Consider the following 27,209-nt stretch of genomic DNA (forward strand, 5'->3'; position numbering starts at 1 on the left):
CGTGGAGGTTTCTGTCCCGAAGTAGCTGCTCCCGGCCGAGCTCTGCTTTACCGCCGTGGCAGAGGGAATGAAAAAGGGGAAAACCCACGCCGACAGCAAACAGCACTTTACACGGCGGTGCGCTGAAGAGCTACAGGTTATTGCCGCTATTACAATTTTGGGTGGATTTTTTTGTTTTGTTTTGGCATTTTATTTTTATTTTATTATTATTTTCCCCCCCAAGCGCCACGCACACCTCGTCTCCCAAGCCCACAGGCACGGGGGACTCGCTGTGGTAGGTAGGGAGAGGTGGTGGTTCTCCCACGCGTGGGGTCCACGGCACCTCGCAGCCACCCCAGCTGCAAGGGGACAGACCAAGCGAGCCTTCCCCTCACCTGGCAGCCGCCTTCCCCCCCTGTCCCCACACCTAGAGCACGCCAAACAGACGGCGACCCCAGAAAACGCTGCGGGTTTCGCACACAATGGCTCTCGTATGGGGCACCGTAGGCGGACAACTGGCCCCTTGTTACCGAGACGGGATCCGAAGTCCGCTTTTCCAGGGAAGAAAGCCGAGCTGCACAGAGCATTTCAATGTGTGTTCAGTCAAAAAAATAAATATAAGAGGATTATTTTTTTTCTTCAAGGCACAGCTCTTTGAACCAAGAGAGGTCTGTGCGCTCCCCTACCTCAGACATGGTGTGTTATACTGTAAACAATCCCGTTTAGCGCCGATCCTAAAACTCGGCAGACTTTAACGGGGCTATTCAAAAGAGCGGGGGGCAGAAGGATGTGATCACTCTGCTGTCGAAAGCAGGCATTTTCCGCGCCCTGCTATCAGCGCTAGGCACGGCCGCAAAAGCAGGAGAGCGGTCCCTGGCCTTAGCTTCGGGCAACGTATGCGGCACAACCGCAGCCACTTCAGACCCCGCTTCTTTCCCTCCACGTGAAATGCGGCCGCTGTGTAAACCAGGCACGCCAGAAACCCGGCTTCGATCCGCACGGGCCGGCCGTGGTCCGTCGGGGCCGGCCGGGACGGGGCGGGAGGGAAAGTCCGCGGTGCCCATCACCGCCGCGCCGGGCCCCAGCCCGGGCTCCCCTCCTGCACCGCAAACCTCACTCCGCGCCCGGAATTTACCCAGATTTATTACTATTACTCGAGCTGTGATTGCCGTTTTTATTAGTTTCCAGTAACCAAAAAGCTGCCGGGGACTGGGCTATCCAGGACGAAACCCTGGGTTATCCCGAGGCAGTCTGCTTCTACCGTTTGCAGTGTGGCTTGCCCGCCTGGGAGGGCGATTTTTATTCATTATTATTTTTATTTTTATTCCCCCGCTTCGAAGATCGAAACCTTTGAAACGAAAGGAGAGCGAACCTTTCCTCCCCGCGGCAGCTCGGCCGCTCCCGGGGGCTCTCAGCAAACAGGGAATCCCGCTCGGTGCTGGCTGCTTTTCCCCCGGGTCACTTTCTATCACCGTATTGATATTACAGACGGATTTATCTTCTCCTCCGTCTCCCGGAGGAGGAGGCATCACCGCAAAACTGCGACCCCGAGACCCCGGAGCGTGTGCGGCCGGCCCCGGAGGACTCTCCCCTCTGCAAGGCCTCTCCCTGCCCCCGTGCACGCTCCCGGCGCGTCCCCACCGCCGGGGCACGGAGTTACCAGGGACGTGTGGCAGCACCGGAGGAGGGGCAGGAGGGGTGAGACGGGGAGATGGGGGGACACGGACCCCGGTCTGCAGGGGGACACCCCCCCCCACCCCCCCCGCCCGCGGTGCAGCCCTTCGGGTGCTCGGAAAGCAAGGTTTTGCGGGCGGGAGGCAGCAGCCAGCTGCTGACCACCGGGGCTAAAAGCTGAGGCCCCTGTGGCGGGGAGAGCGAAGTCCCCCCGGGAAGCAGCGGGGGGACAGCCCCGGAGCGCTTCCCGAGGCTGCCTCAGGTGGGCGCAGCCGTCGGGGGGATCAGTGAGAGGTTTGCTTCAGCAGCGGGGGGGCTGGCTGGGGAACTCAGGCGCTGGCTGAGGGCTGGGTAGGAGATTTGGGTGGGACAGAAGGGGCACAGCGATTTTAGAGGGGGGCCGACGGCTCCGACCACCATGGCCTCCCCGAAGGGGCGAGCAGCCCAGCGAGGGAGACCTGGCTGCGGAGCTCGGCCCCGCTGTCCGTGCAGGAGGACGTTCAGCCTCCCGCATCCTTCGTGCGTGGATGGCAGGCGGTCAAGAGGTGCTGCCGCCGACTTTGGGCTTCGGTGAGCCGGGATCGGCGCGGCTGGAGCTGCCGCACAGCAACCAGCCAAAGCCAGCCTGTGCCACACTGCAGCCTCGCTCGGGGAATAGCAGCCCTGCCTTCGGAAAACAAAAAAAACACAATAGCAATTAAACGCTCGTCTGAGTGTGACTGCTTCTTTGGCAGGGGCTGACCGGAACCGGGAGGCTTTCCCTCGCCAGCACACACATTTGCCCCCCGCTCCCCCCCTGCACCCTTGGCCGCCCCGCCAGGGAAAAGCTCTCCAGGGGCTGGGACAAGCCCCAGGCCTCGGGTGCCCGCAGCTCCCCCGGGGGGAAATGCGCAAGGGGGGACAAGCGTGGCCTCGTCTTTAAAACAGCGGGTCTGAGCGACAGCCAGAGTCAAAGATGTCCCCGTAACAACAAGGAATTGAAGTTTTCTTCTTTACAGATGTGTTGTTGCAGATCAGACTATTTGCTAAGATCCCCCTGTGTCTTGATAATGCTGCCCTGCTGCATTTGCTCGCTGTCCGTTGATGTGGTTTCTCTTCTTGCCTTTCAGGATTATAAAAGTCTCTCTCTCGCCCTCTCCCTTCTCTTTTCTCTCTAAAGCCGCGTTTCAGAGGAATGTTGGCTAAACCTCCTCATCTGCTGCTTTCTTTCCCCTGTGATGGCAAAACCGGCGTCATTTGTGGACTTGCCCAATGCAAACATTGCATTAAGAAGTATTTCAAGGCATTTTATTGTTGCTCTGCAGTCCTTTGATGTGGTCTATAGGCACCAATTGTTGATTTCTCCCTACGACTCCTCAGTGTCAGCATCTCGTTTCTGTCGCTATACCCCCACCCCCTACTTTACTCCCCCCAGCTCCCTGCCCCACTTCTCCCTTTAAAAAATACATGGTTTTGTACGGTCCCGACAGACCCTCCCAGCCTCCCTCGCCACTTCACCCGCTGGTCAGCGCTGTCGCACCTCCCATTTCCCAGAGGAGGGCCACCTCTAGCGGTACCGGGATGCCTTCTCCCCCTGTAGACCAAGGATTTCTTCGCTCGCAGCTCCCCACCGAGGCTGCAGGGGGGGGACACCCGTGCCCCTGGCTCCCCGTGTCACGGGACCGCGCACGGCCGCGGGATGGCAGAGAGGTTTTCGTGGTGCCAGCGGCTCCCATCGGTGCAGGCGGCTGGCGGGGGCTGCTGGGGTCCAAGAGGGAGCATCCTCCGCGGGCTGGCGGGGAGCAGCCTCGGGAAACAGCCCCGCAGGGGCACGATGAGGGGGATGCAGGGAAAGTGGGGCTGACCCGAGCCGACACCTTCGGCATGGAAAGGCAATGGAAGGGCATTGGATGGAAGGGCAGAGACTGCCCAGGGAGAAAATCACCCGCGTACTGGCAAGGTACAAGACGAGCAGCGCTGGCACTGCACTGCCGGAGAGTCGGCCCGGGAGGCCGGCGCTGTTTTTGAGATGGCAGAGTGGCTGGACCAGCGTCTCTGGGGTCTGTCCCCCCTTCTTCCTCGCATTTGATTTCCCTTAGCCAAAAAAACGCCCGCATCCAAGCTCCGCACGGGTCGGTCCCTGCCCGGAGCCAAGTCCTGGGGCAGGGAGGGGGCGGCCCGAGGAGCCCCCAGGCCCTCCCGAGGAGGCAATTGAGAATCTCCTCCTCCCGTCCGGGAGCGCTTAGCGCTGCCCCTGGCCGGAGGGACGGTGAGGTTGCCAGAAATGTGATGCTCGAGGTTTTGTCTGGGGCGACCGCTGCTGGGGAGGACTCACAGAGACGGGCACGCACCAGCGACAGCAGGGGCACCCCCAGGTGCTCTAAAGGAGAGGGGCTGGTCCCCTCTGCCTCCTCGGGTGCTGGGCCTCGCCGTGTCACCCCCGTTCCCGTGCTGTCCCCCAGCCACGCTGCCAAGAGCTGCCGGTGCCGGGCTCCTGGCAGGCCGACGTGCGCGCCCCTCGCCGAGGCATCGCGAAGGGAACATCGCTCGCACGCTCCAGCCAGACCCATGTGCACTGGCAGAGACTTTTCCCTTGTGAACAAGCGTGGATGTAAAACTTAGCCCTGAGCAGATGTTCCCGCAGCCAGGCTCGTTTGGAGAGCAAGCCCCCTTCCTTCCCTGCCTCCTCATTCCTGCGCTCTCGGCATTTACTATCTGCCTCCCCGCCCCCTCCCCAGGACTGCCCAATGACCTCATTCCCTGCATGTTTGCCATTACGCGCCGAGCTACCCAACCATTTTTTAAAAAATTAAAAAATATAAATTGCTGCTTTGTGAGATCAAAGTAGAGATTTCTGGTGCATCTGGAGATTGGAGAAAAAAATTGGAGCAGCAACAGTTGCACAACTTCAAAGTGTTTTTAACAATGATTTTTCTCCTTCCTCTCCTCCCCAATCTTTCAAGCATCAGATAAAGACAATGGGCTCCGTGGCTGTTTTCCAAAGAAATAACCTGCCTAAAGGGCCATACAAAATCTCAAGTAGACAGGAAACACCTTACACGGCTTTCTTCTTTCGATCAAATAGAAATAATACAAGACTCGTCTTTCTGCTCGCCCCAATCCCTTCGCTACCAAACAGCGTCTGCGGACTGTGTTATAACGTGTAGGGAAACGAGTTTCAGGCTCGGGCTGCGACCGAGTCTTTATTCTTTTATAGAGGCTTCTAAAAACCCTGCACATGCCCCATATAACACAACAGCCGAGTGTAACCCAATAACTTGTAGGAAAGGAGCACAAGGGAGGATTTCACCAGCAGACGTCGTCGGCCCGACAGGGGATGGAGAGGACGGAGACAGGGTGCAGCACAGGGACTTTCGTTCCCTTCATTACGCGGGATTTGTCTGCCCCGGGACCCTCGGGATAAGTGGTCTGAACACGGGAGAAAAAGGAGGACGAGCAAACCACGCTCTCCTCCTGCCAGCCGCGGTGGCCTCTTCAGGGGCTCGGTGGCCTCCAGTGCCATCCCATTAGCCCCTTTCCAACGAGAAGATCCACGACACTTTCCTACCCCGCTAATCCTTCCCCCAGAGTCCCTTAAACCGCCGGGTGCTGAGGCGGGGGGCTGGAAACGCCGAGGCCGAGAAGGGCAAGCCCGCCGCGGCGGCTGCAGAGGCCTGGAGGCTGCACTGCTGCCCGGGGGACGGCGAGGACATGGCGGGTCACCCCTCCCTGTCCTCCCGTGGCCGCTGCTCTCCACCGCCCCTGGCTCCGGCCGTGCAGGTCGGCCTGCGCGATGCCGCTCTGGCACCACCCGCTTTTATCGACTATTTTACGCCGCTATTTTACGACTTTAGCTCCTCTGGTTTCCGCGGTTTTGTGTTTTTTCTTTTTTTTTTTCTTTCTTTCCTTTTTTTTTTTTTTTTTTTTTTTTTTTTTTTTTTTAGCGCACGTCCCGGGAGGACGCGGTCCAGCCGCGCTGTTACGGGATTAATCCTTGCTGCTGCAAAGATTTCACGGCTCCCTGTCCCCTCTTTAGGTTTCACCGCTCGGTTTCCAGGTTCGCACGGCGCGTCCCAATAAGCCACGCTTCAGGAGGCCTTTTCGTTTTAACCCCGGACTGGAAAACAACTCGGCACACGTTTCCCCCTCCCACGAGAGCGGCAGCCTCGCTCCCCCAGCCTTCCCGCACTAGCTGGGATGGAGCACGAACCTTCAGCTTGATCACGAGAAAAAGCTCCCGAGCTTTTTGGGATGGGAATGCCCGCGGCAGCAGAGCTGAGCCCGGCCGCAGTTTCACGGCTAAACGCCGAGCGGCTCTTCCTTTCGTGGAGCGACTTCTCTTTAGGGTATTGCCATTTCCCAAAACACGTCTGTCCAGAAACAGAACTGGGGTGGTTGCATGAACTCGTCGTCCAATACACGGTTGTGAAATCGCTCATGTCCCGCTCGCAACCGCGGCTACATCACGGAAACGGGGGAAATGCCGGTGGAAAAAAACGTAACTGTTTCGGAAATCAGATCGTGTTTATTCCCGGAGAAAAAGCAACATCAAACTGGTAGCCTATTCCAAATGCGCCTACAGGGAGACGAATGTTACATCCTTTCACACCATCCAGGAGCTGACATTTCTCGTTTACACATTGACACGGCTCGGGAGCTTTTAACAGGTCGATGCCCATGTATACAAATATAAATACAAATACATTTCCATTATAGAGGCCCTCTGACTTTTGACTGCTGTGATTGGGCTTTGGTTTGGGGGCCTTAGGTGTTCAAGAATAAGACGGATCTCTCTGTGTTTCATAACTCAAATAAGAACGAATCGGGGGTGGAGGGAGGGAGGGAGGGGGATACCAAAACAAACTGGTAAAAGAATGGACGTATACCTGAACACTCACTGATTTAATCTAGGCTGCCTCTCCCAAGAAGTTCAACCCCAAAGGTAGACAGACAGACAGACAGGCGGATAGACCGGCAGGCAGGGGACAGACAGACTTCGCAAGTGAGAAAAGGAGCTTGAGCTCAGCATGGAAAGGGCTGGCACAATTCAGAGAGCAGAGTTTACTCGGATTTATTTATTTGGATGGAAACATATATCGCGTTTGCAACCACTGTCTCGCACAGAGTAAAACCGCACCAACTCTTTCCTGGCGAGTTCAGAGCAAGAAGGAGGACGCGGAGTAAACTGATGCTGAGAAGCTGGCGGCTCAGACACAGCGCAAAGAGGGGTGACAGCCCGGGGCCACATCACTCATACTCACCCCTCTGCCTGGCCAGCGGCTCGTGGGGACACCGGGGACAGTGCTGCCGGGATGCCTTCAAGCAGCAACCGCGCACGGACAGAGCAGCCCACGGCACACACGCACACGGAGGACGCTCCCACGCACACGCACACACAGCGACACGCGGGGCCGAGAGGCGGGCGAGTCCCCGCTGCGGGCTCCGGGCTCCTGCGAGAGCAGCGCGGGGGGAGCCGAGAGGGGTCCCGGCGGCACCGCCTGGGTCCGGCTGCCCCCCGACCCCGCTCCCCGGGCGGGGAGCCGCCGCCTCGCCCGCGGGCGCTGGCACCTGAGGGCGGCGGCGGGGGGGGCTGCCTGGCACCTTGCCCCCCGCCCCGCGGCGCTGCCTGCCCCCTGCCTGCTCCCTGCCCGCCCCCTGTTAAGCAGCCCCCGCCTGCTGCGCGCCCCGGAGCTCCCCCCCGGCATCGCACTCACCCTCTGTTACCAGCAGCTTTACGCGTCCCTTCCCTCTCTCTTTATTTTCCTTTCATTGCTATTCATTTATTTTTATTGCTTTTTGTTTGTTTGTTTGTTTGTTTGTGTCACACGGGATCTTAACTCTAATTTTCGATCTGTTTGCTATGGCAATCGATCGCTCAGGGTTTCGCCCGTTTTCCGCGAGATCAACCGCGGTTTTCCGAGGCATTTTTAACTCCTTCTTAAGGATGGAAGCGCTTCCTCGAAGCCCTTTTAACAGCGCTTTTGCCCGACACTTCGTTTAATCTCTCTGCCCAGACAGATCTCCCAAACCATCCTACAGCACTGCAAGCCTTAGAATGTGGAAGGAGTCAAATTCTTATAAATACGCCTTTCCCAACTCAGAGCTGCCCAGCTCGCAAGAATTAGAGGGAAAAAACTAAACCATATGTGTACAACGCCACATTCCGTATCGCACTATAAGATAAAGAGCTTTGCAGCATTGATTCAGTGGAAGTCACTACAAAGAAAGCCCAGAAATATCATATCCGTGTTTGGGAGGCACACGGCTGCTCGGAAAAGTTCTTTTGGGCACGGCAACGCTTGGGAAAAGCCGCTTTGGGCGTCGCAGTGGCCTGAAATCAGGCAGAAAAGCGGCTCGGCGGGGCCGACCCCCGGGGCGCCGGGAGGAGCGGCGGCGGAGATCGGGGCGAGCCGGGGTGAGCAGCCGGGGGCGGGCGGCGCCCGGCCGGGGCGAGCCGCGGGGCGATGCGCAGCGCCCACGGCACCGCCGCCGGCTCCGGCTCCCGCGGCCGCCGCTGGAAGCCGTGGGGCTTCCCCGGGCTCTGCCGCGGGAAAAGCAGCAGGGGGCCGCGGAGCTGGCTGCGGCTGCTAGAGCTGTACCGCTCACGGAAAGGTGTCAGGCGCTCAGGGCTTCATGGCTCGGAACAGATCACCTGCCTAACCATTTTCTGTTTCCTCTTTCTCCCCTAAACTGGTTTTGCTCGTCGGGAAGTTGCTGCGATTTTCCCCGCTGAGATGCTTGAAAAGCAAGAGCGCTTGCAAGAGCACAGCGTGCAGCCGCTGCCCACCCGCCAACCTGTGGTCCCAGGGGGGCTGCAGGGCCCGGGGTCTCCGGACAGCCCCCCTCTGCCCTTCTGCTGCCCCTCTCCACGCCGCGCCGGGGCTCGCAGACCTGCGGCGCCGGGCCCCGCCAGGTTTAGCATCGCTAAAAACATCGCCCCAAGCCTGGGATACGCGGCCGGGAGCAGAAGTGGCTTTCCAAAACCTGCGTCTTTGCTTGTGTTTCGAAGGCACAGCTCTAACTGTTTTTTTAGCTAGTCGGCGGGGAAGGAGAAAAGCCAGGAGGAAAAGGTCGCGGATGAGAGCAGAGCCCGTCCCGCAACAAAAGAAGACGTGCTTCTTTATCTGCCGACACCCGCGTGGTGCTGTGGCGGAAACGTGCAGGATCAGGTGTATTTTGCCCTGCTGATCCTATTTAATGCCCTCTCTTGAACGTGAAATAATGGAAGGTCTCCCGAGCAGCGCAGCACGATTCTCCTGCTCTCCCCGCGTTAGGGAGGTGTCGGCTCGGGCCAGCCTTCGGCTCGGCTCGTATTTTCGTGCTTAGGGTAGCAAATGACCTTCGACGAGCGGATGTGACCGCGCCTGCACAGTCCCCTCCCGCACGCTCTCAAACCGCTCGGCCACCGAAATCCTCCCCGGCCTCCGGTTCGCTTTAGGGAAAGTGCTGAGGAATAATCCCCGGGAGCGCGTCAGAGAGATGGGGGACTTCCACGAGTCGAACCTCGTAGCCCCTGGGGGGTTTCCCCACCCCGACGGCGGGGCAGAGCCTACCCCGATTTCTGCTCTGAGAGCTGCGGGAGGGGGGGGAAGGCTCCCTTCAGGCTGCCGACACCTCGGGGCTGCCTCCGGCGCATCGTCCTAGGAGGGGCAGGGAGGGAGAGGACAAGGCGATGCGCGACTCGAGTGCCGGGGCTCCTCCGGGTGGCTTTGGGCGTTTGGGAGGGCTGGGAAACGCTCGGGGCTGGACGAACACCCCGGGGCCACGGAGGAGCCCGGGGCGGGGGTGGGAGGGGAGGACGGACACGCAGCACAGCCTCAGTGCCCAGCGGGGGGCTTGCGTGAGCCTGGCAGAGCTTCCGTGTCTCTCGGAGCCCCACCTCGCCTCGCATGCAAAGCCACAGGAGGGCCAGGAGGGGAGGGGAGGCCCCGATTTCCCCCCCCGCCGCCCCCGAGCCCCCTCCGCGCCCGCGGCTGCCCCCTGGCGCCCCGCGCCGCGCTGCGCCCCCCGGCCTCTGGGCGCGGAGCCCCCCGCGCAGGGGCAGCTCCCTCCCGCCCGCCCCACCGCGGCGGAGCTCCCGTGGCACGTCCGCAGCCCAACCTGTTTTCTTCATTGGTGGCTACTTTCGGGACGGGGTGGGTGGGGTAGGGGTGGGGAAGAGAGTTGCAGCAGCAGCAGCAGGCAGAGGCTTACCGCCCTAGAGACATCCACCAGCACAGCGAGGGCCAAAACTGCTCCTAAAAAAAAAAATAAAATGGAAAAGAAAAAGAAAAAAATACCAAGCCCCAACTGTTTACTATTCAGGAAATTTAGTAATTATTTTTCCCCTCCCTGTAGTGGCATTACCCTTCTTTTGATATTAGATCCTTGCTAGAGGCCCTCAATTTCAGGCTGCAGGGAAGAGACAAAGAGCAAGGAGCTGCAGCAGAGATTGTAGTGCAAGCTGCTTTCGGGATATTTTCAGGCATTTTTGAAGCAGAACAAAAAGTATCAAGTTAGAGTGGAATAGCCTACAGGTTTCTGTGAAGCAGACAACTTTGATGCTTTCATTGGATCCGTTATTTATTACTCCGGATTGAACTGGCTGCCCTCTGGCACATTTCACTATGTTTATTCATGCCACAAGCACCACTAATAGTGCATCTCAGGAAGAAATACTATAACTCAAAGCCAAGTGAGGGCATCTTCAACTGGAAGGCTCAAAACGCTTAGCAAATATTAGCTTAGCCTTCCTATACCTCTGCAATGCAATCTCATATGCCTCATTTTATAGCAAAGAAAACTGAGACAAAACAAGTTAAGCAATTTGTTCAAGGACGTCAAAGAAATAAAAGGCAAAACACATTTTAAGATTTTCTTTTCTTAAGAAGAGAGCAAAAATCTTCCCATAGAAATAACACTAAAACAGCAGAATACCAGAAGGCAGACAACAAAGACACAAAGTAGATTAAAAACTACAGACCACAATGGCCTTGCTGATATACATTTTGTTGTTTTATATGAAGTCGTGGAAGAAAACATTCTACAAAGTTGATAGGAAATCTCTATTCTAATTTTCAGCTGATGATATTCAGTTGAGGATACATTAAGCATTTTATTAAACTGAAGAGAGCTAAGACAACTCCCCCAAACCTTCCAGCATCCATTAAATCTTCTCAGGCCACCCAGAGATCTCCCTTGACAACCCACTCATCATCCACTGAAACATCCTCATAAACCACAAAGACGACATTCACACTTCAGCTAATCCATCTCTTCAAAGGCAAGCAGAGAGGAGAGTGAAGCCCTTTGAGTCAGGGCTTCGCTGGCTTAAAGAAGGAAAAAAGTGGAGTTTCCACTCCAAGGCAGTCTGCCAGCATGTGATGTGGGTAAGCAAAACGGATTAAAATAGCAGTGATGCTCACCACCTCAATTCTGCTGTTATTTTGTACACGTATACAATAAATCTAAAGTCTATTTTAACAACACTGTGTCTCCATAGGAAGTAAGACCCTTAGAAATAAGAACCCTGCAAAAGCACATTTCATCTTCAGTGGAGCCAGAATAACCTGCTCTCACATATAGGTCAGCAACACACCTGAATCCAAGATCTTCAGAATCCCAGCACATCCCTGAACCATTTCTGCAATGGTTATTAAACCCCAAAATGGCACTTTCCCAATGGGTCACAGCAATCCTATGCAACATGCAGCCTTCACGCCGTCCATGTGGTATATTCATCTATTTCACAGTTTACTTCTAGGGGGCTCAGGTTGCTGGGCATAAGCTAGGAGTGTTGCAACTTGGATCAGTTTTCTCAATGGTAGCAGTAATAATCCTCTGCCAACCAACATTTTCCCAAAGTCCATCAAGGCCCTTCTGCCTCGTGGGTCAATGGGCATGCCTTGAGAATGCACGTGCTCTGAGAAAGAAATAGGTTATTCATTCAGGTCCAGTGCACTCAGCCTGCAACTAGACAGTACGTCTAGTGCTTCTTGAGAGGTGTTCTTGACATGATGGGGAGGCATTTTCTGTGCATCAGAACTACAGTCTAACTGTGGTCCTTTGAGTTGCCTTGTCCACATGGACTCCACATATGTCCCAGGAATGAATGACTGGATTCTTTTAAAAGAGGTGCAGCCATTAAAGTTCAACATTCACTCTGCACAACTTTCTTTCTCTTGCAAGAAAAAAAGAAATGTAACCTATTTTTAAGAGCAAGAATCTCAAGAGCAACTTTCTGATCAGGACAGAAGGCAGGACAACCTGCACATGCGTGTAACAAGTCTTCAAAAACCACAGCCACTGTAAAGTAAATCACAATTTTTCCTTCTATTCTCTCTTTTTCTCTTCCTCTCTTTCTTCCTTCTTTTTTATTTTTCTTTCTCCCTTTCTCTCTTTTTCTCCCTTTCTCTCTTTTTCTCCCTCGCTCCCTCCCTCCCTCCCTCCCCTTCCCTCTTTCTTTCTCATCTACACAATTTCAAGTTTTAAGGGTTGGCAAGCAGTTCCATCAGTATCAGAAAATAGATGAGGGTAGCTTAAAAAGAATGGATGCCACACCACCACTCACAGGTTACTCGTGGCCCACAAGCCTAAGCAGAAACAGAATATTGCTATTTTTTCCCATTCTTGCTGTAGGAACATCTGCCAGACAGACAGTGAAGGAATAAATATGGGCAAAGAAAGCCCCAGCCCACTCAGGAAGATCTTTCTTGGCTTGAGTGCTCAGTTCAAGAGCCACTTATTGAGGTCTTTGTTATTCATTCAGCAAACACCATGAAGAGTGTCTTGAAATACATCTGAACAACTGTTTCCAGTCACAATAAAAAGTCAGTTCCATAACGTTCAAGATCTTTCTTTACTCAGAGAGGGGTATGGTTTAGGGAAGGAAACATGAAGGTAAACAGGGTGAATGAAGTCAGAGACCACCTACACCAGAAACATTGGATAACATCAGAGAGTAACAATGTTGATAAATCTCATCTGTACTTAGCTTAACAATATGTTTTTGTAGATGCTGGGGTATCATGAAAGAAGTTTTCACCAAAGACAGCAAAAAGAACACATGTTCAACGCGTCTAACAGAAGTTTCATTGACTTTCTCAGTACCTGACCATTGCTTCATGTGGATGGATGACAATAAAACCAGACTATGACTGAAGACATACTTAGGAGAACACATAGGACAACTGATGTTGTCCACACAGGATCTCGTGCTTCTGCTTTGTACAACCTGAAGTTCCCACCTAAACTGTGAGCATCTTGTTTCAGAATGATTTACGGCAGTAAGAGAGATGTGATTCCACCTTACTCTGTTGTAAGCTGCTGCTTCCCAACTGTGGGAGTTAATCCATTAACCCTTCAGATTAGACGCACACAGTCTTTATTTACACTGATTGTATAAAGGAAGCAGATGGCTTACTTCATCACAGACTTGTGACTTGTCATGTCAGCCATATGAATGAGACTATGACCATGCTCCCATACCCAGGCTTTTACAAGCATGCTGTTACTACCGAACTTTTAATAACTTGTAAGGACTTCAGTGTTGGAACTCTTGTCCTGACATTTCATCTTGCAGATAGGCCAAATATAGCACATCTGGAACTGATCGAACCTTCTGGTGTGGCATAGATTTGCCGTTCCTGCCTCACAGCCATGTTGGAGTGCTGAGAGCATGACAGCACAACAGACATTAAGCTCAGTGCTTTGTTTCATGTCCACGGTCTGTATGAGACCACTCATGTAGTGTATAATCTCATGTTCAAGTCATGGTGTTCTGCGACAGCAATTTACCACAGCAGTAAAATCTCTACCCAGATTTTTAACTGTCCATTGCAACTGGGCACTTACGCTCATCCCTCAGTGTAGGTTAGCATTCCATTTTATATGAAATAATTGTTGAAAACAAAGCTGCCTAAAAGCAAAATAATCATCCAATTGTGGTCTCTGCATAACAATATGGAAGCGTTGCAGGTAGAATGATTTTTCATTGGCACAAAGCAAAATAAATACTGTCAAATCTTTCATAATATGAGCATTAGCACATGCAAAAATCAATAGTAAAACAAAAAACAATCATCATCAACAAGAAAAGCATATAGAAAAGATGGTGAGAATCAGCACAGAATCTTTTGTGACAAGAAAGAATTTTCTGTTACTTCAGATGCCATTCAGTCACCAAAGGACTATGAGATAGAGAGCTTGGTTGGAAATTCAAAGTTAAACAGAAGTCTTGTCTCACAACCTATTGAGCTGAAAAATAAAATAGAAAAGCTTTAATTAGATGGATGAATGTCACAGAAGATCACAGCTTTTCCATAGCATTTTCACTGAAATTGGCTGACACAAACAGTAAAGTCCCACAATGGAAGGTACTTCCAAAATAATGAGAGGAGATGCCTGGGTCCTTCCAACACTTTTGACTACACAAAAAAGTGCCATTCTTCTTATAGCTATTATTGCCAAATTTACCCAGGCAGAAGAAACAGACCAATAATTTAAATGAAATTAGATAGTCCAATATAGGAGATGGAGGGTTTCCTAGCATGAAAACATCTCTTCTGAGCAGAAAACATTTTCCACTAGACTCCCTATGCTACCTCTTTCTCTCTGTGAAGCAGCTGTTTGTAAACAGGTAGCCATCAGCCAGTAATGCAAACAGAGATATCAATAGAGTGAAAGATACATCTGTTGTGCTTAAAATAAATCTAGACAAGCTGGACCACTGAAAGAGCATGCTCATTAGACATAAGACTCAAACCCACATGGGTCCATATTGTTGCTATTACCAGAACCACATCCAGACCCTTTCTGAATTTTATCGTCATCTTAGAGACATATTTCCCAGTAAATTTCATGGTCTAAATTGGGAGCACAGAACTGTGACTCACATACAACATCTTCTTGTCAGTGGTAAGAGGACTTCCTTGGAACCATTGTTGGCAAAGACAAATGTCTCAAGTGTATAAACATTTTAGTTAGATCTTAATAAACAGTTATTTGTTGGGGAGTTGGTGTTAATCTCTAAATGTAAGTGGACCTCTTCAGTTATTTGGAGACACTGGGTCCATCTCTGTTCTGATACTGTGGTCCTAACCACCATCGTATGTACTTCCCATACAGTAAACATACAGGAATGAGAGAGGAAGAGATTTAAGTACTAAGACTACAAATTACTGCATGTATTCAAGGAAGAAGATCACTGAAGAAAGGGAAGCTGAACAAAGAGCAACACAGAAAGCAAGGGTAGTAAGGATACATCTCCATCTTTCAACTCTTCTTTCTTCAACCAGGAAAGATACAATTTGATCTTCCACCCACCCAGTCTGGGATAACACCTGAGGTCGACTTCCACAGCAGCACAAGCAGCATCTACACTAGCACCATGACTGGGCGCAGGAGTGTCCTTTTGTAGAAACTCCCCATTGTCCCCACTTACTGCAATTCAGCAGGCATCAGAGAAGTTTCATGGTTCATGAATTGGATGAAACCAAACAAGAAAATGCATTTCATGAGTGTACCTACTGTACTCCAGTTGTAAATAAACCCATGGGACCAGGCTAGAGTTAGTGTGAAACAAGTCCCTCTGAGATACATCACATCAGGCCCTCCACAAAAACTGTTTTGCTCTAAAGAGCTGTTCTGACTCATCTGCACTACTTTGTTAAAGTAAGTACTGCCACAGAACACCATTTAGAATGGGTGCTTACAAAAACATTCTGAAGAGGAAGCAGGGAGTTCAAAGAAGAGCAAAGAGATCACAGTAGCTTGGTATCAAAAAACTTTTACTGATAGTAGCAAGCACATGTTGCTTCAAGCTCAGCTTCCTCCTGCCAAGCTCCTTTGGATGCCAAGTAAATGGTTCAAAGAACGCAAAGAGGCAGTCAGGCTAGGTCCAGCCAGACCCTTAACCTGAATGCCAAGATGGTTAACTTCCCAGAAAAGACATGCTTTCAGAAAACTGTAATAGGCAGCACACACCTGCAAACACCTACATTATAGTTGTCTCCTCTCAGGGGACTCTAAAGATCATGGTTGTTAGCGGTATTGGGATTACTCTACTGTGTAGATGCAGCTTTTATTTTGGGAATTCCTGGGCAAGAGCTACTAAAATAAAAGCTACTAAAATAAGTCAACAATTGGTAGGTGAACATATTCATTTTACAGAAGTCTGAATTTCCTGAAGAAGAAAAGAAAGGCTTATTTCCTTACTCCAAGGAAATAGGCCAGGCAAGTAAGATTTGTTTAATTGATAGGGGAAAGAGAAAAAAAATATATATATATTGTTAAGCTAAAGAGAAAACCCTGAATTTGATTGAAACATTGCTAAATACGTTAGGTACAAAGCCTGCACCAACCAAAGGGCTCTTCTGAAGCTTTTCTTCCTGCTCTGCCCTAAGTGATTTTCATAAAAAAACAAAACAAAACAAAACAAACACATGATTGAGGCACTGAAACATTGTAATTATCCACAAAGTCTATAATATACTTCTGCTTATAAATAATTATATATCTATGTAATTGTGTACGTACAACACAAAAAATAGTTTACCACCCAATATGTTCTTTCTAGCCTGCAAGACAAAGATTACCGATCATAGCTGAAAAGATTACCTGGATCTGGGCTCTCTTTCCAGCTGTTATATTAGATATTGTCCAGCAGGCTTCTCTTTTGATAGATTCTTTAGGGTTGCTTAGCAAATGCAGTAAGCTCTGCAGGGCAGAACAATTGAGAATTATCTGGGTCTGGGTATCAGTTATCTCTCAGATGCAATTTAGAATTATTTGATTTCATAATGATCCACAGACTGGGCGGGTGAGATCGGGGCGGGGGGGGGGTGCCATGCTAGAGAATGACAAAAGTAGACTAAACTCAATAAAAACTTGCTTTAAATAATTTGCTTCATGCCTTTGACAGTCATGATACAGAAATCCTCCACTAAGAAATGAGGAAGCTACAAACTTTGACAATCAAATAACTTTGGATGTTCTTTGATTTCACCATCAGATATGGAACAACTACATTGTAAATACTTTCTTTAGTCATAATTATATATTCTTATAATTACTAAAACTGGCAGTTGTGCTTAGCCAAATCTAAAATTGCTTTTTATTAAACTGAACAGTAGTAGAGGATATGTAACATGTTGCCCTCCTCCTCCAAAAAAAAAAAAAGTATCGAAGACATATGAATACTCCTGTTTCCTCTTTACTGCAAAGGAGATGTGTTGAATGCCAGCACCAGGTGTTAGGTGAATTGAGTATCATATGTGTATAAAGACCTTAAAACTGATTTGTCTTTTGAATATATGTTCCTGTCTTTGCTACTGGAAAATGAGAGGTAAAAATTAGATATATTAAAGACTTTCAGTATCTCCATGAATACTATGCTTGTTTCTCCTGAAGAAGCAATTGTGGGACCTTTGCTCTAATCCAATCCAAATGTCACAGCAAAAAACTTTATGACAATGCTGGCATGCCGTAGTAAGTGAACAAGGCTGTGTTGAGGAGAACTACAACTGGAAGGGGTATTTGCTTTTCATAATGTTATCTGGTCTAACTTACAATGCCAGAGCTTGAGATTCTGTGTGAAAGAAAGATCATTAAAAAGTGGAAATCTACTTCAGCTGAACTGTCCTATTCTTTAGTCTATCAAGTCCCACTCACTAAATATAGCTAAACTCGTGACAGCTTGGCTAATTAGCTGTACACTGTGTACAGACAACATTTTAACAACTTCTATTCATTTGCCTTTCACATTCCCTTGTATATATTTTGTTTGGACAACACAAAAAGTAACAAAGCCAGCTCTCTGTTATTTATTTTGATTTACTTTACCATCTTCGTCCTTTTTTTTCTTTTCTTTACTTTCTCTGCTAAGATTGTACCACAGAAAAGGGATAAAAAAATTGCAGAAGTGAAGTATGTCAAGTTCTTTGGTAACTCAGGTTAGAGTTATGATACAAGCAGAAGAGTTATATGAACCCAGTAAGCCTTCATCTTGACATTAATGAATAAAAATAATTGTGAGTTGTATGTTAATTTTTTTTCTTATTTCCCATGCAGACTGATATATATATGAATCTGTTGTGAAACACTGGCCAGTCTTACAAAACTGCCTGAATATGCACAGCAATAACTGTGCATAACTGTTCCTGATGTACTACAGCTACTTCAAAACCAGAGACTAATTATGAATACACTTATTCTTTTCAGAGGACTTGTCTACATTACATTTAATTTCCCCTCATTCTCCCCATCTTCTCTGCTCCTCTAGTCTTGACTAACTTTAGAAACTAGCATCAAGTTCTTGCCTCGTGGCTCTCTTTCTTCAGATCCTTAACAAACAAATACAGGTCTCAGTGCAGATTCCCAAACACGCAGACCACAACTTTATGTTCTGCAAAATTAACTAATTCTTTCTGAATCACCTCACTATGATAATTAAGTAAATTAAAACTGAACATCATATTTATTTAAAAAGTCTGTATTATATAGAAATCCCCCATTTTTCCAACTCAGTCATATAAGCCTACAGTCCCCCATGACAAATGCTACAGGCATATAATGGTTATGAGCTCACAGAGTACAGAGCTCAATTTACATTACAGTACAGCAATTTCATACACAGCACTGTTAAATATGCTTGCAGAGGATAAGTAAGGCTTTTATTACATTTTAGCATGTACTAGAATCACAGAATATCCTGATTTGGAAGGGACCCACCAAGACCATTGAGTTCAACTTCTGGCTCCACGCAGGACTACCTAAAAATCAAACCATATTTTCAAGTGTTGTCCAAACACTTCTTGAACTCTAGCAGGCTTGGTGATGTGACCACTTCCCTGGGGAGCCTGTTCCAGTGCCCTTTCAGTGAAGAACCTTTTCCTAACATCCAGCCTGAACCTCCCCTGATGCAACTCCATGCCATTCCCTCAGTTCCTGTTGCTGGTCACCAGAGAGGAGATCAGTGCCTGCCCCCCCACCCCCCTTTGTGAGGAAGCTGTAGGCTGCCATGAGTTCTCCTCTTCTTTAGGATAAAAAAAAAAGTGACCTTAGCCACTCCTCTTATGTCTTGACCTCTAGACCCTTCATCATCTTTGTAGCTCTCCTTTGGACACTCTCTAATAGTTTTACATCTTTCTTACATTGGGGCACCCAAAACCACACACAGTACTTGAGATGAGGCCACACCAGCAAATAGTAGGACTTCCCTTCCTTCAACTGACTAGCAACGCTCTGCTTGATGCACCTCAAGGTATGGTTGGCCCTTTGGGCTGCCAGGGCACACTGTTGACTCATATTCAACTTACTGTTGACCAGAACCCTCAAAGCCCTTTCTGTGGGGCTGCTCTTCATCCTCTCATCTCATAGTCTGTATGTATATCGGGATTGCTCCATTCCAGGTGCAGAATCCAGCACTTGCTTTTTTTAAACTTCATACTGTTGGGAGTGATTGCCCAGCCTTTTAATTTGTCAAGATCTCTCTGCAAGGCCTCTCTACCCTCAAGGGAGTCAACAGCTCCTCCCAACTTAGTGCCATCTGCAAACTTGCTTAGTATACCTTCAAGTCTTGCATCCAAGACATTTATGAAATTTTTAAAGAGAACTGGACCTAAAATGGAGCCTTGGGGAACCCCACTAATGACTGGCCACCAGCCTGATGTAACCCCATTTACTATAACCCTTTGAGCTTGACCTGTCAGTCAATTGTTTACTCATCACATTATTTTTTTGTCCAGCTGTATGCTGGATGCTTTGTGTAGAAAGATACTGTGAGAAACAGTATGGAAAGCTTTGCTGAAATCAAAAAAGATCACATCTACTGGATGCCCTCAGTCAACCAGATGGATAATCTTGTTATAAAAGGATATTAAGTTAGTTAAACAGGACTTTCCCCTCATTAACCTGTGTTAGCTATTACCAGTAACTGTGTTGCCTTTCAAGTGTTTATCTATCAGTAACTCCCAGAATGTTCTTCTCTGTAATTTTACCAGGCATTGAAGTGTGACTGACCAGCCTGCAATTTCTGGCATCTTCCTTCTTGAAAATTAGGACATTAGTCAGCTTCCAGTCAGCTGGGACCTCTTCAGATTCCCAAGACTAGTGAAAACCAATTGAGAGGTCTCACAATGACATCAGCCAGCTCTTTTAGTACCATGGAATGAATCCCATTGGTCCCCATAGACTTATATGCATTTAGTTCGAGCAGCAAATCCTGAACATATTCAGAGTCTGCTGTGAGTTTAGTATTCCTGCAGTCAACAGTCCTCCAACTCAGGGTTCCAGGAGTCCCAGGGCCCATCATTGCTGTCAAAGACGGGCAAAGAAGACATTAAACATCTCTGCTTTGTCTATGTCCCTGTTTGTAAGGTGACCAACCTTACCAAGTAACGGACCAATGTCATCTCTGGTTCTCCTTTTGCTAATATACTTAAACAACCTTTTTTTTTTGTTGTTGTCCCCCGCAGTACTGGCCAGGTTCAACTTTTACTGAGCTTTGGCTGCACAAATTTTCTCCCTACAATGGCAAACAGCATTTCTATAGTCCTCCCATGTCACCTGGCCTTGCTGCCAATGTCCACAATATTTTCTTTTCTGCATAAGCTCTAGAAAAAGATCCCTGCTCAGCCAAGCTGGCCTTGTGTCCTACTTGCTTGACTTCTGACATTTTGGAATTGCCTGATCCTGCAGTCTTAAGAGATTGCTCTTAAAAAGTGACCAGTACAGATGGACCCCAATACCTTCTAAAGCAGAATCCCATGGGACCTGACTAATAAGTTCCTTGAGCAGCCTGAAGTCTACTCTTTCCATATCCAGGGTCAAAGCTTTGCTGGAAGTTTTATCACCAAAGATTTGAAACTCAGCTACTTCATTGCCACTGTGGCCAACATGGCCACCAACCACCACTTCACTCAAGACGCTCTCTGTTCACAGGCCACCAGTCCTAGTCAGCTCCTTGGTACCTGTTCTGAGAAGTTATCATCAATGTGCCACAGGAATTTCCTGGACCTGTTTGTATCAGCTGTGTGGTATTCCCAGTTAATGCCTGGCAAGTTGAAGTTACCCATAAGGACAAGGGTAGCTGATCTAGAGTTCTCTCTTAATTCTTTATAAATTAATTAATCAGTATTGTCAACCTGGCTGAGTTGTTTATAGTAGGCTCCCACAATGACATCCACTTTATTTGCTTGTCCCTTAGTCCTTACCCAGAGGCTCTCAACTGTGGCATTGCCAAATGTAAGCTCCGTACAACTGAGTCCCTCTGTTACATACAGTGCAACCCCCTATCCCTCCTGAAGAGCCTTAAGAGTACATCATAACACACCACTCACAGAACTCTTTCCACCAAGCCTCAGTTATGCTAACGATGTTATAGCTCTGGGACAGAGCCAAAGCTTCTAGTTTCTCTTGCTTATTCTTTATGCTATGTGCATTAGTATAGAAATATTTCAAATGTGCTCTAACGTAGCCAGCATCTTGTGGAGACTGACATAACTCACCTAGCACATCATCCGTCAAACTTTGATGTGCTGTCCCATAGTTTATCACTGGTGAGCCTCAGTTTATCCCTTACACTCTTCAAGACTAGTTTTAAGCTCTTCCAATCAGCCCTGCTAACTCTTTAGCAAAAATCCTTTTCCCCCTTTGAGAAAGGTTTATCCTGCAGGTCTGGTGTTGTATAGACCATCCTGTGATCAAAAAATCCAGAATTTTGCCAGGGACACCAGCCTCATAGCCATGTATTGATAAGCTGTGTCTGCCTGTTTCTTCCAATACCATTCCCTGCAACTAGAAGGATAGAGGAAAACACTACCTGTGCTTCTGAACTTTTAACCAACTGGCTCAGGGACCTACAGCCTCTTTTGATCATTCTTGCTGTTTCTTTTGATCTCACTGCAGCTTCATCACTGCCTACATTAAAAAAAAAAAAAGATAATCTGAGAGCCATATCAGGCTAGGAAGTTTTCTGGTAACACCTTTAACCCAGGCTCCAAGGAGACAGTAGACTTCCCTATGAGTTCGGTGTAGCTGGCGTATTGTGACTCTGTTCTCCTCAGAAGCGAGTCACTAATGACAATAACCTGTCTCTTATTTGTTAATGTAGGTGGTTGTGATGCAGGGGGTAGGTTGACCTGCCCTTGGCGATCTCTCCAATGTAGACGGACCATCATAGACATCATTGTTTGAGCATCCTTCAAGTTCCATGGCCTCACACGTATTGCATAAGGGAACCCGAGAAAGTGAGGTAGGCGGGGAAGGAGTTTGCCTGCTGCCCTAAGCAGAAACCCGTTTCCTTATCTCTTAAGTTACCACCGTCTACCTACCTGGTGGCAAGAAGGTGGTGAATCCTTTGTATCTTATGTTATGACTGGCTGATGCACCTGTCCCAGGATGGTAGAGTACAATTCCACCAATTTCCTTCTCAGACTCCCTGATGCTCCTCAACCTGCCCACCTCCTCAGAGAGCTCTGCCATTAGGCTGAGCAGTTTCTCTGCCTGGCCACACCTCCAACAGTTGCACTCACTGCTGCCCTCAGACACTGACAGAAAACTTGGGCACACCCTGCAGCTTGAGACCTGGATGGCTGTGTTTCGTTGGGAGCTCTGTCTGGGTAACTGCGCCAGATCCAGTGAGTGCAGAGGCCATAGGGGATGCAGAAGACATAGTTTTCTGCTTGAAGGATACCACTGCTAAAGCTCTTTGTGAGAGGATTATGACCATCAATTCAACTAACCATTTGGACTGGTAGAGTGACAATGCCCTTCCTGCATGCTCTTCCATGCAAACTGCTGTGCAAACTGCCACCCCACGCCTTGTTTGCCCTATGTTGGGGTTGCAGTGCTCCCTAGGGCTGCCTTCTGTAGATTTTGGAGGTTGCTCCTGGCCCCACCCAAGCCTCATCAGTTGCTTTCACAAGAACGATTAACCCCTTCCAGAAGGAGAATAGTATCTCCTTTTGACAGCTTGCCTTCACCACACACTCCCCAATACACAGCATGGCCCATGGGTCCCATCCTGTGGGTCTTGTGAGGCCTAGGATCAGTAGATGCTAACATCATTCTCCCATTACTGCATTTTCTTGAGGCCCAGTAGTGAGATTTCATAAAGATCTATTCAATCTCATTTTAACAAAATATTTCACCATAGTTCTGGCTCTGACCTCAGCATATTTTTTTAAATAAGTAATTTTGTAAATTACACAGGAAGTTCTCTATTTTATCAGTCTAACATCTCTTTCACACACCTCCCCCCCTTAACCTTTTCTAAAGCAATCTTAGATTTGATGCTGAACCAAAAATCCCAGAGCTCTCCGTTAAACCAAAGAGTGGGTAGAAAAGAAGCAGCTGAAGCACATGAAGTTTCCTGCTGAAGAACCTCAGAACTGAACAGTAGGATTGCACAGGCAGCAGAAATGAAATTCACATTCACTCTGTATTCTTTGGAGTGACTACAAAAGAGGCCATCTAGCCCAATAGTCAGAGTGAGTTTTACAGTATAAATATCTGTATCCATAAGACAGACTAATTTACTTCACACAAACTAAATGTAAATAAAAAAAATTACACTGGGTTTGAAGACACAACAGGGAGAGGCAGTAAGTTCACCACCAAATCCCTGAGCATTTTTATTTGGAAGTCTATGCTTTATGGCTATTCAAGAACATGGTCTACCACAGTATCAGAGCCGAATAACCATTAACAGGATGAACTATCCATCTGTAACAAGACCACATCCACAGCTAAGGATGTTCTTGGGAAGATTACAACTCTTTCAGCGAGATTCAAATCATTACCTATACTGTAGCTTTTTGCAGTAGTCGATATATATATATATAAAAAAAACGCACATGGGCAACCTTGTCTTCTGCTTTTGTGGGATTTCTTCATGAACTGGGATTGCCTGCACCCTCCTCCTCTGACCATCCTGATAAGATCACTGCTGGTCCCATTGGAAAGAACTGGCTTCACGCATATTTTTGATGCAAACATCTTAGATGTTCTACTTGGATTTTGCAATGGGAAAAAAAAAGTGTCTGTTTCAAACTGAAACAATTAAGATGATACAAGTAACAAAATAGCTGTCCCAGGAGCAAATGTCCACACAACTACTCAGTAGTTTCTACTGAAATCCCACCAGTCTTCTTATTTCTTGATAGATGGGGGTAGCCAGTTCTTTGGCTTTCTCTGCTCCAGCCTCTAAAACCTTTATCAGATGGGATTTGTCCTCCTGGAGTTTCTTGATTTCATTCCTGATTGGTGCAAATTTTTGAATAACTGCCTCTGCTACCACCATTTTGTAGTGAGCAGTGTCAAGACCAACAGATTGGTGCAGTACTTCTTCTGTGCTAAGTCCTGATACTGCAGCATGAATGGACACCAGATTGGAGACACCAGGGCGACTGGCTGGGTCATAGGTCACCTCAGAGGTAAAGTCAGTCACAGCCTTGCGGAATTTCAACACTATCTCATCAGGGCTGTCCACTATGTTAACAGTAGCTAACTTCTGTGGGTCTGACTTAGACATCTTCACTGTTGGATCTCTGAGGGATTTTATTTTCTTTGTTGTACCTTAAAAAAAAAAAAAAAGGAACAATTATGCACATGCACAGACAATGGTTTCTTATGACAATTGCTAAGAACACTGGTAGCTGTATGGTAAAGCTCTGTTTGCCCATGCTTGAAAAGGAGTTGTGAACACTATCGCGTACCCTCCCATTTAGTCCTTGTGGTCTCCCTGTCCTTCTAAGTCAATTTCACCTCCCCTAACTAAATGAAAACTTAACTTCATTTTTGCCCTCCTGTCTAAGTGGAAACTTCTGTGGGGACACTGTCTAATATTTTCTGTGGCTACATGATGATCTTCCCCACAAGCTCTCTCATTCTGTTACATTCCTGGCACCAGGAATGAGATACCTTGAGAGCACAGAATTGACATTACTGAAAGCTTCTGTAACGGTGGGGGAATGGGCTAAATCCCTTGGTAAACAGAAGCCCAGAACAGGTAATCTCCTTTAGGAAACTCTTATCACCAAGCATTTTGGTAATTATCCTAAATGTCAATAAAGACAACTAGTTCTCAAGAGTTCCCTAACCATACACTAACCAGTTCCGGTAAAGGGAAGTCACTGCTCAGACAAGCTGTGCTTATTGTACAAACTACTGAGATACATGTGTACACATGAAATAGAATAACAGCATTAGGGGAAGACTGCAAAGTATTTTGTTTAACAGAATCAACCTGAACTGTTTCAGTCTTTCACCAAGAAACATGATTCATGGTATACACAAAAGTACCTCTAATTTAGAAAGCATTCACACCAATTGTTTTTAGACATCTAATACAACCAACTAAATTCATCATGTACTCTTCATTGACTGATTATGCACTCAGTGTAAGGACAGGGTACAGTTCAGACTACCCCAGAAAGGGCTCTGTTCTGAATCACCTTTTGGAAGAGTCTGTCTCTTTCCTGCAAATTTGAAGGAGTCTGGGTAATTAAGCTTCCTACAGTTAGTGAGTCTGAGTAACTCCCTAACTGCTCCATTAATCTAGGTCACGTCATTGGTTTGTGTATACCTGTGCACTTACTAAGGTATGCTTCTCATGAGGAAAGTGAAAAGTTCGTTTTTTTTACAGTTGGAGCTTTTGGCTTACTGCTAAACAGTCTCCCCCTGTGCCATAGGCTACATTCACCTCCTCATTACAGCGCTTACTATTTAGTTGTTCATTAGAAACTACAGGGCTTGCAATAATCAGTATTCTTTAAACCCCACTCTAGGTCTAACACCATTTTTGTCACTGAGGCTTGAAAACCGAGAAAGGTTTATTACTGCCTGTCTTTTTTAAGGTGAGAGCTCCTTGCCCTTTTGGGGGCGAAGGTCTCTGCTGTGCATTCCTCTACATTACTTACAACAAAGATGCAATGCTTCTTCCTTGCCCAATTTTTCACGTTTCTTAACAAACATGCCATTTGCGCCATCTGACTCCCCCTCACCCCCCGGCCTATGACCTTGTAGCTCAAAATGGCTGAGAAGATTTTCCTTATAAGTCTCCCTTAGTCTAAGATCAAAAAACAGCAAGTCTAAGCTCTATAAAAGACCCTTACTGAAATATGCAAGTATAAATTAAACACACTTGAGCACTTTTTGAACACTGTAGCAATAAACCTACGAGCTATTTAGCATGCTTAATGTAAAGATTACCATTCAGAAACTACAGAATTCTACTTGCTAGGGGTCTTACCTTGTTCTTTAAACATCTCCTGAACTAGCAACATGTAGGAGAGACCCTAAATGCATACATTTCTCTACCAAGGCCTTATAAAGACTTACGTCCGTTTTGGTAGTTCATTTTCACAGCCGCTAGTCTTTTGCTATCAGTTTTTCCCTTGTCAACCCTTTTAGCATCAGAGAATTCTCTTTTCCTGGTACCCGAAACTGTTTCCACAATATTTAAATCCATCTTCAGCCTTGAAGTGCAATTTAGGGGGTAAATAAATAAATAAATAAAACACCAAGACCAGCTCACTTAAAATGGCTTTGGGCACAGGAAAGAATTCTCCGTATTTCTTGTTGAAATGTTGTGCTATATCTTGGGCTAGTTCCAGGTGCAGGACTTGATCTTCTCCAACAGGAACATGTGTCGACCTTTTAATAAAAGACAGATACAGGAAATTCAGCAAAGCTCTGTGGTTCTGCTGAAATGTTACTCAAGACTGTCACAGCTCCTGCCATGACTGAGGACCAGACTGAGCCAAACACACAGTCCCAGCTAGATATAGGTGCTGTGTGGACAAGATTCCAAACAGACTGCATCCCAGTGTGAATCTGCTTTCTGTGCCTAAACTGAAGCACAACTCCAAGGGTAAAAATAACGTTTCACAAAAACACATATAGTAAAGAAACCAGTAAGAGCAAATAATTAAACTCAGCTCAAAGAAAGGTTTTTGTCATATCTCCTGCTGTCTCTTTAGAGATCAAAGAGCATGTGTTAGAGTGTGTGAACAAAGCAAGAAAGATCTGCAAGGCATAAAGTCCAACCTTGCCTTGTCAAGTCCCAGGAAGACATAACTGTTGTTGAGAAGTTAGTACTATGAATTTACCAAGGGAAGGAAAGAAGAGAGTGGTTCTTCCTCATGGGTCATGATTTTATAAATATCACGTGGGACAGCATTTCTACTACCACAAGTGTTATCTTTCCTAGATTAGGGCTGTTAGGATCAAAGGATCATTTGATCTTCTGTACTGAGCTCCATAGCTTGAATGAAATTCTAGAGGAAAATATAATCTGCGTCTGAGGACACGACTAGGTGAAGAATCCATTACTTCCCCTGGTGATTCTTTCCCACAGTTAATCATACTCGCTAAAAATATATATGATTCTTTTAGATGAGGCTGACTTGAAATTTTGCCAGCTTTTGATTACTCTTCCCTCCTCCAAGCAGATTTTTTTCTAACGCTTGCAGGGTATTCAGCTCTGAATCCTGGATGTGTTCCAGTGTAAGAAAGTTCACTACGCATCTTTCAAGTTCCCAGAAAAATTCAGTTCAACACAGTACTTCTTCCTTCCGATTCTGAATTACTGGGCAGAC

The 27,209-nt window shown here is 47.7% G+C and overlaps 2 protein-coding genes across 6 annotated transcripts in view; both read right to left on the reverse strand.

Moving 5' to 3' along the window:
* Positions 1 to 665: 665 nt before the first annotated feature.
* LOC308187651 (uncharacterized protein) lies at positions 666 to 6,877 on the reverse strand. 2 transcript variants are annotated; one of them, XM_080575825.1, is made up of 2 exons: positions 3,264 to 6,877; positions 666 to 2,320 (listed from the first exon to the last, which is right to left on the reverse strand). In XM_080575825.1, exons 1-2 carry the CDS (start codon positions 4,200 to 4,202, stop codon positions 2,192 to 2,194), a joined length of 1,068 nt encoding a protein of 355 aa, XP_080431951.1. In that variant the 5' UTR covers positions 4,203 to 6,877; the 3' UTR covers positions 666 to 2,191. The 2 variants fall into 2 exon arrangements, with proteins under 2 accessions (XP_080431951.1, XP_080431950.1); XM_080575824.1 differs by having other exon boundaries at positions 666 to 2,865; positions 3,173 to 6,877.
* Positions 6,878 to 23,188: 16,311 nt separating this feature from the next.
* WARS2 (tryptophanyl tRNA synthetase 2, mitochondrial) overlaps positions 23,189 to 27,209 on the reverse strand; it is a 42,110-nt gene continuing 38,089 nt past the window's right edge. For all 4 annotated transcript variants that reach the window (XM_080575820.1, XM_080575823.1, XM_080575822.1 and 1 more), the window contains 2 exons: positions 26,147 to 26,265; positions 23,189 to 24,186 (listed from right to left, as the gene is read on the reverse strand). In XM_080575820.1, the coding sequence (XP_080431946.1) occupies positions 23,738 to 24,186; positions 26,147 to 26,265 (568 nt within the window). In that variant the 3' untranslated portion in view covers positions 23,189 to 23,737. The remainder of the gene's footprint in view (positions 24,187 to 26,146; positions 26,266 to 27,209) is intronic.

The sequence above is a fragment of the Anser brachyrhynchus genome (genome assembly GCF_964034855.1).
Source record: "Anser brachyrhynchus genome assembly, chromosome: 1".
In the NCBI taxonomy this organism is placed as follows: domain Eukaryota; kingdom Metazoa; phylum Chordata; class Aves; order Anseriformes; family Anatidae; genus Anser; species Anser brachyrhynchus.

Excerpts from the sequence above, each read along its gene's own strand:
- LOC308187651 (XM_080575824.1), bottom strand. The coding sequence starts at position 4,202 with ATGGGTCTGGCTGGAGCGTGCGAGCGATGTTCCCTTCGCGATGCCTCG. Across the intron at positions 2,866-3,172 it reads CCTCCTCTGGGAAATGGGAG|GGGAAAGAAAGCAGCAGATG; the intron begins GTGCGACAGCGC and ends TTGCCATCACAG.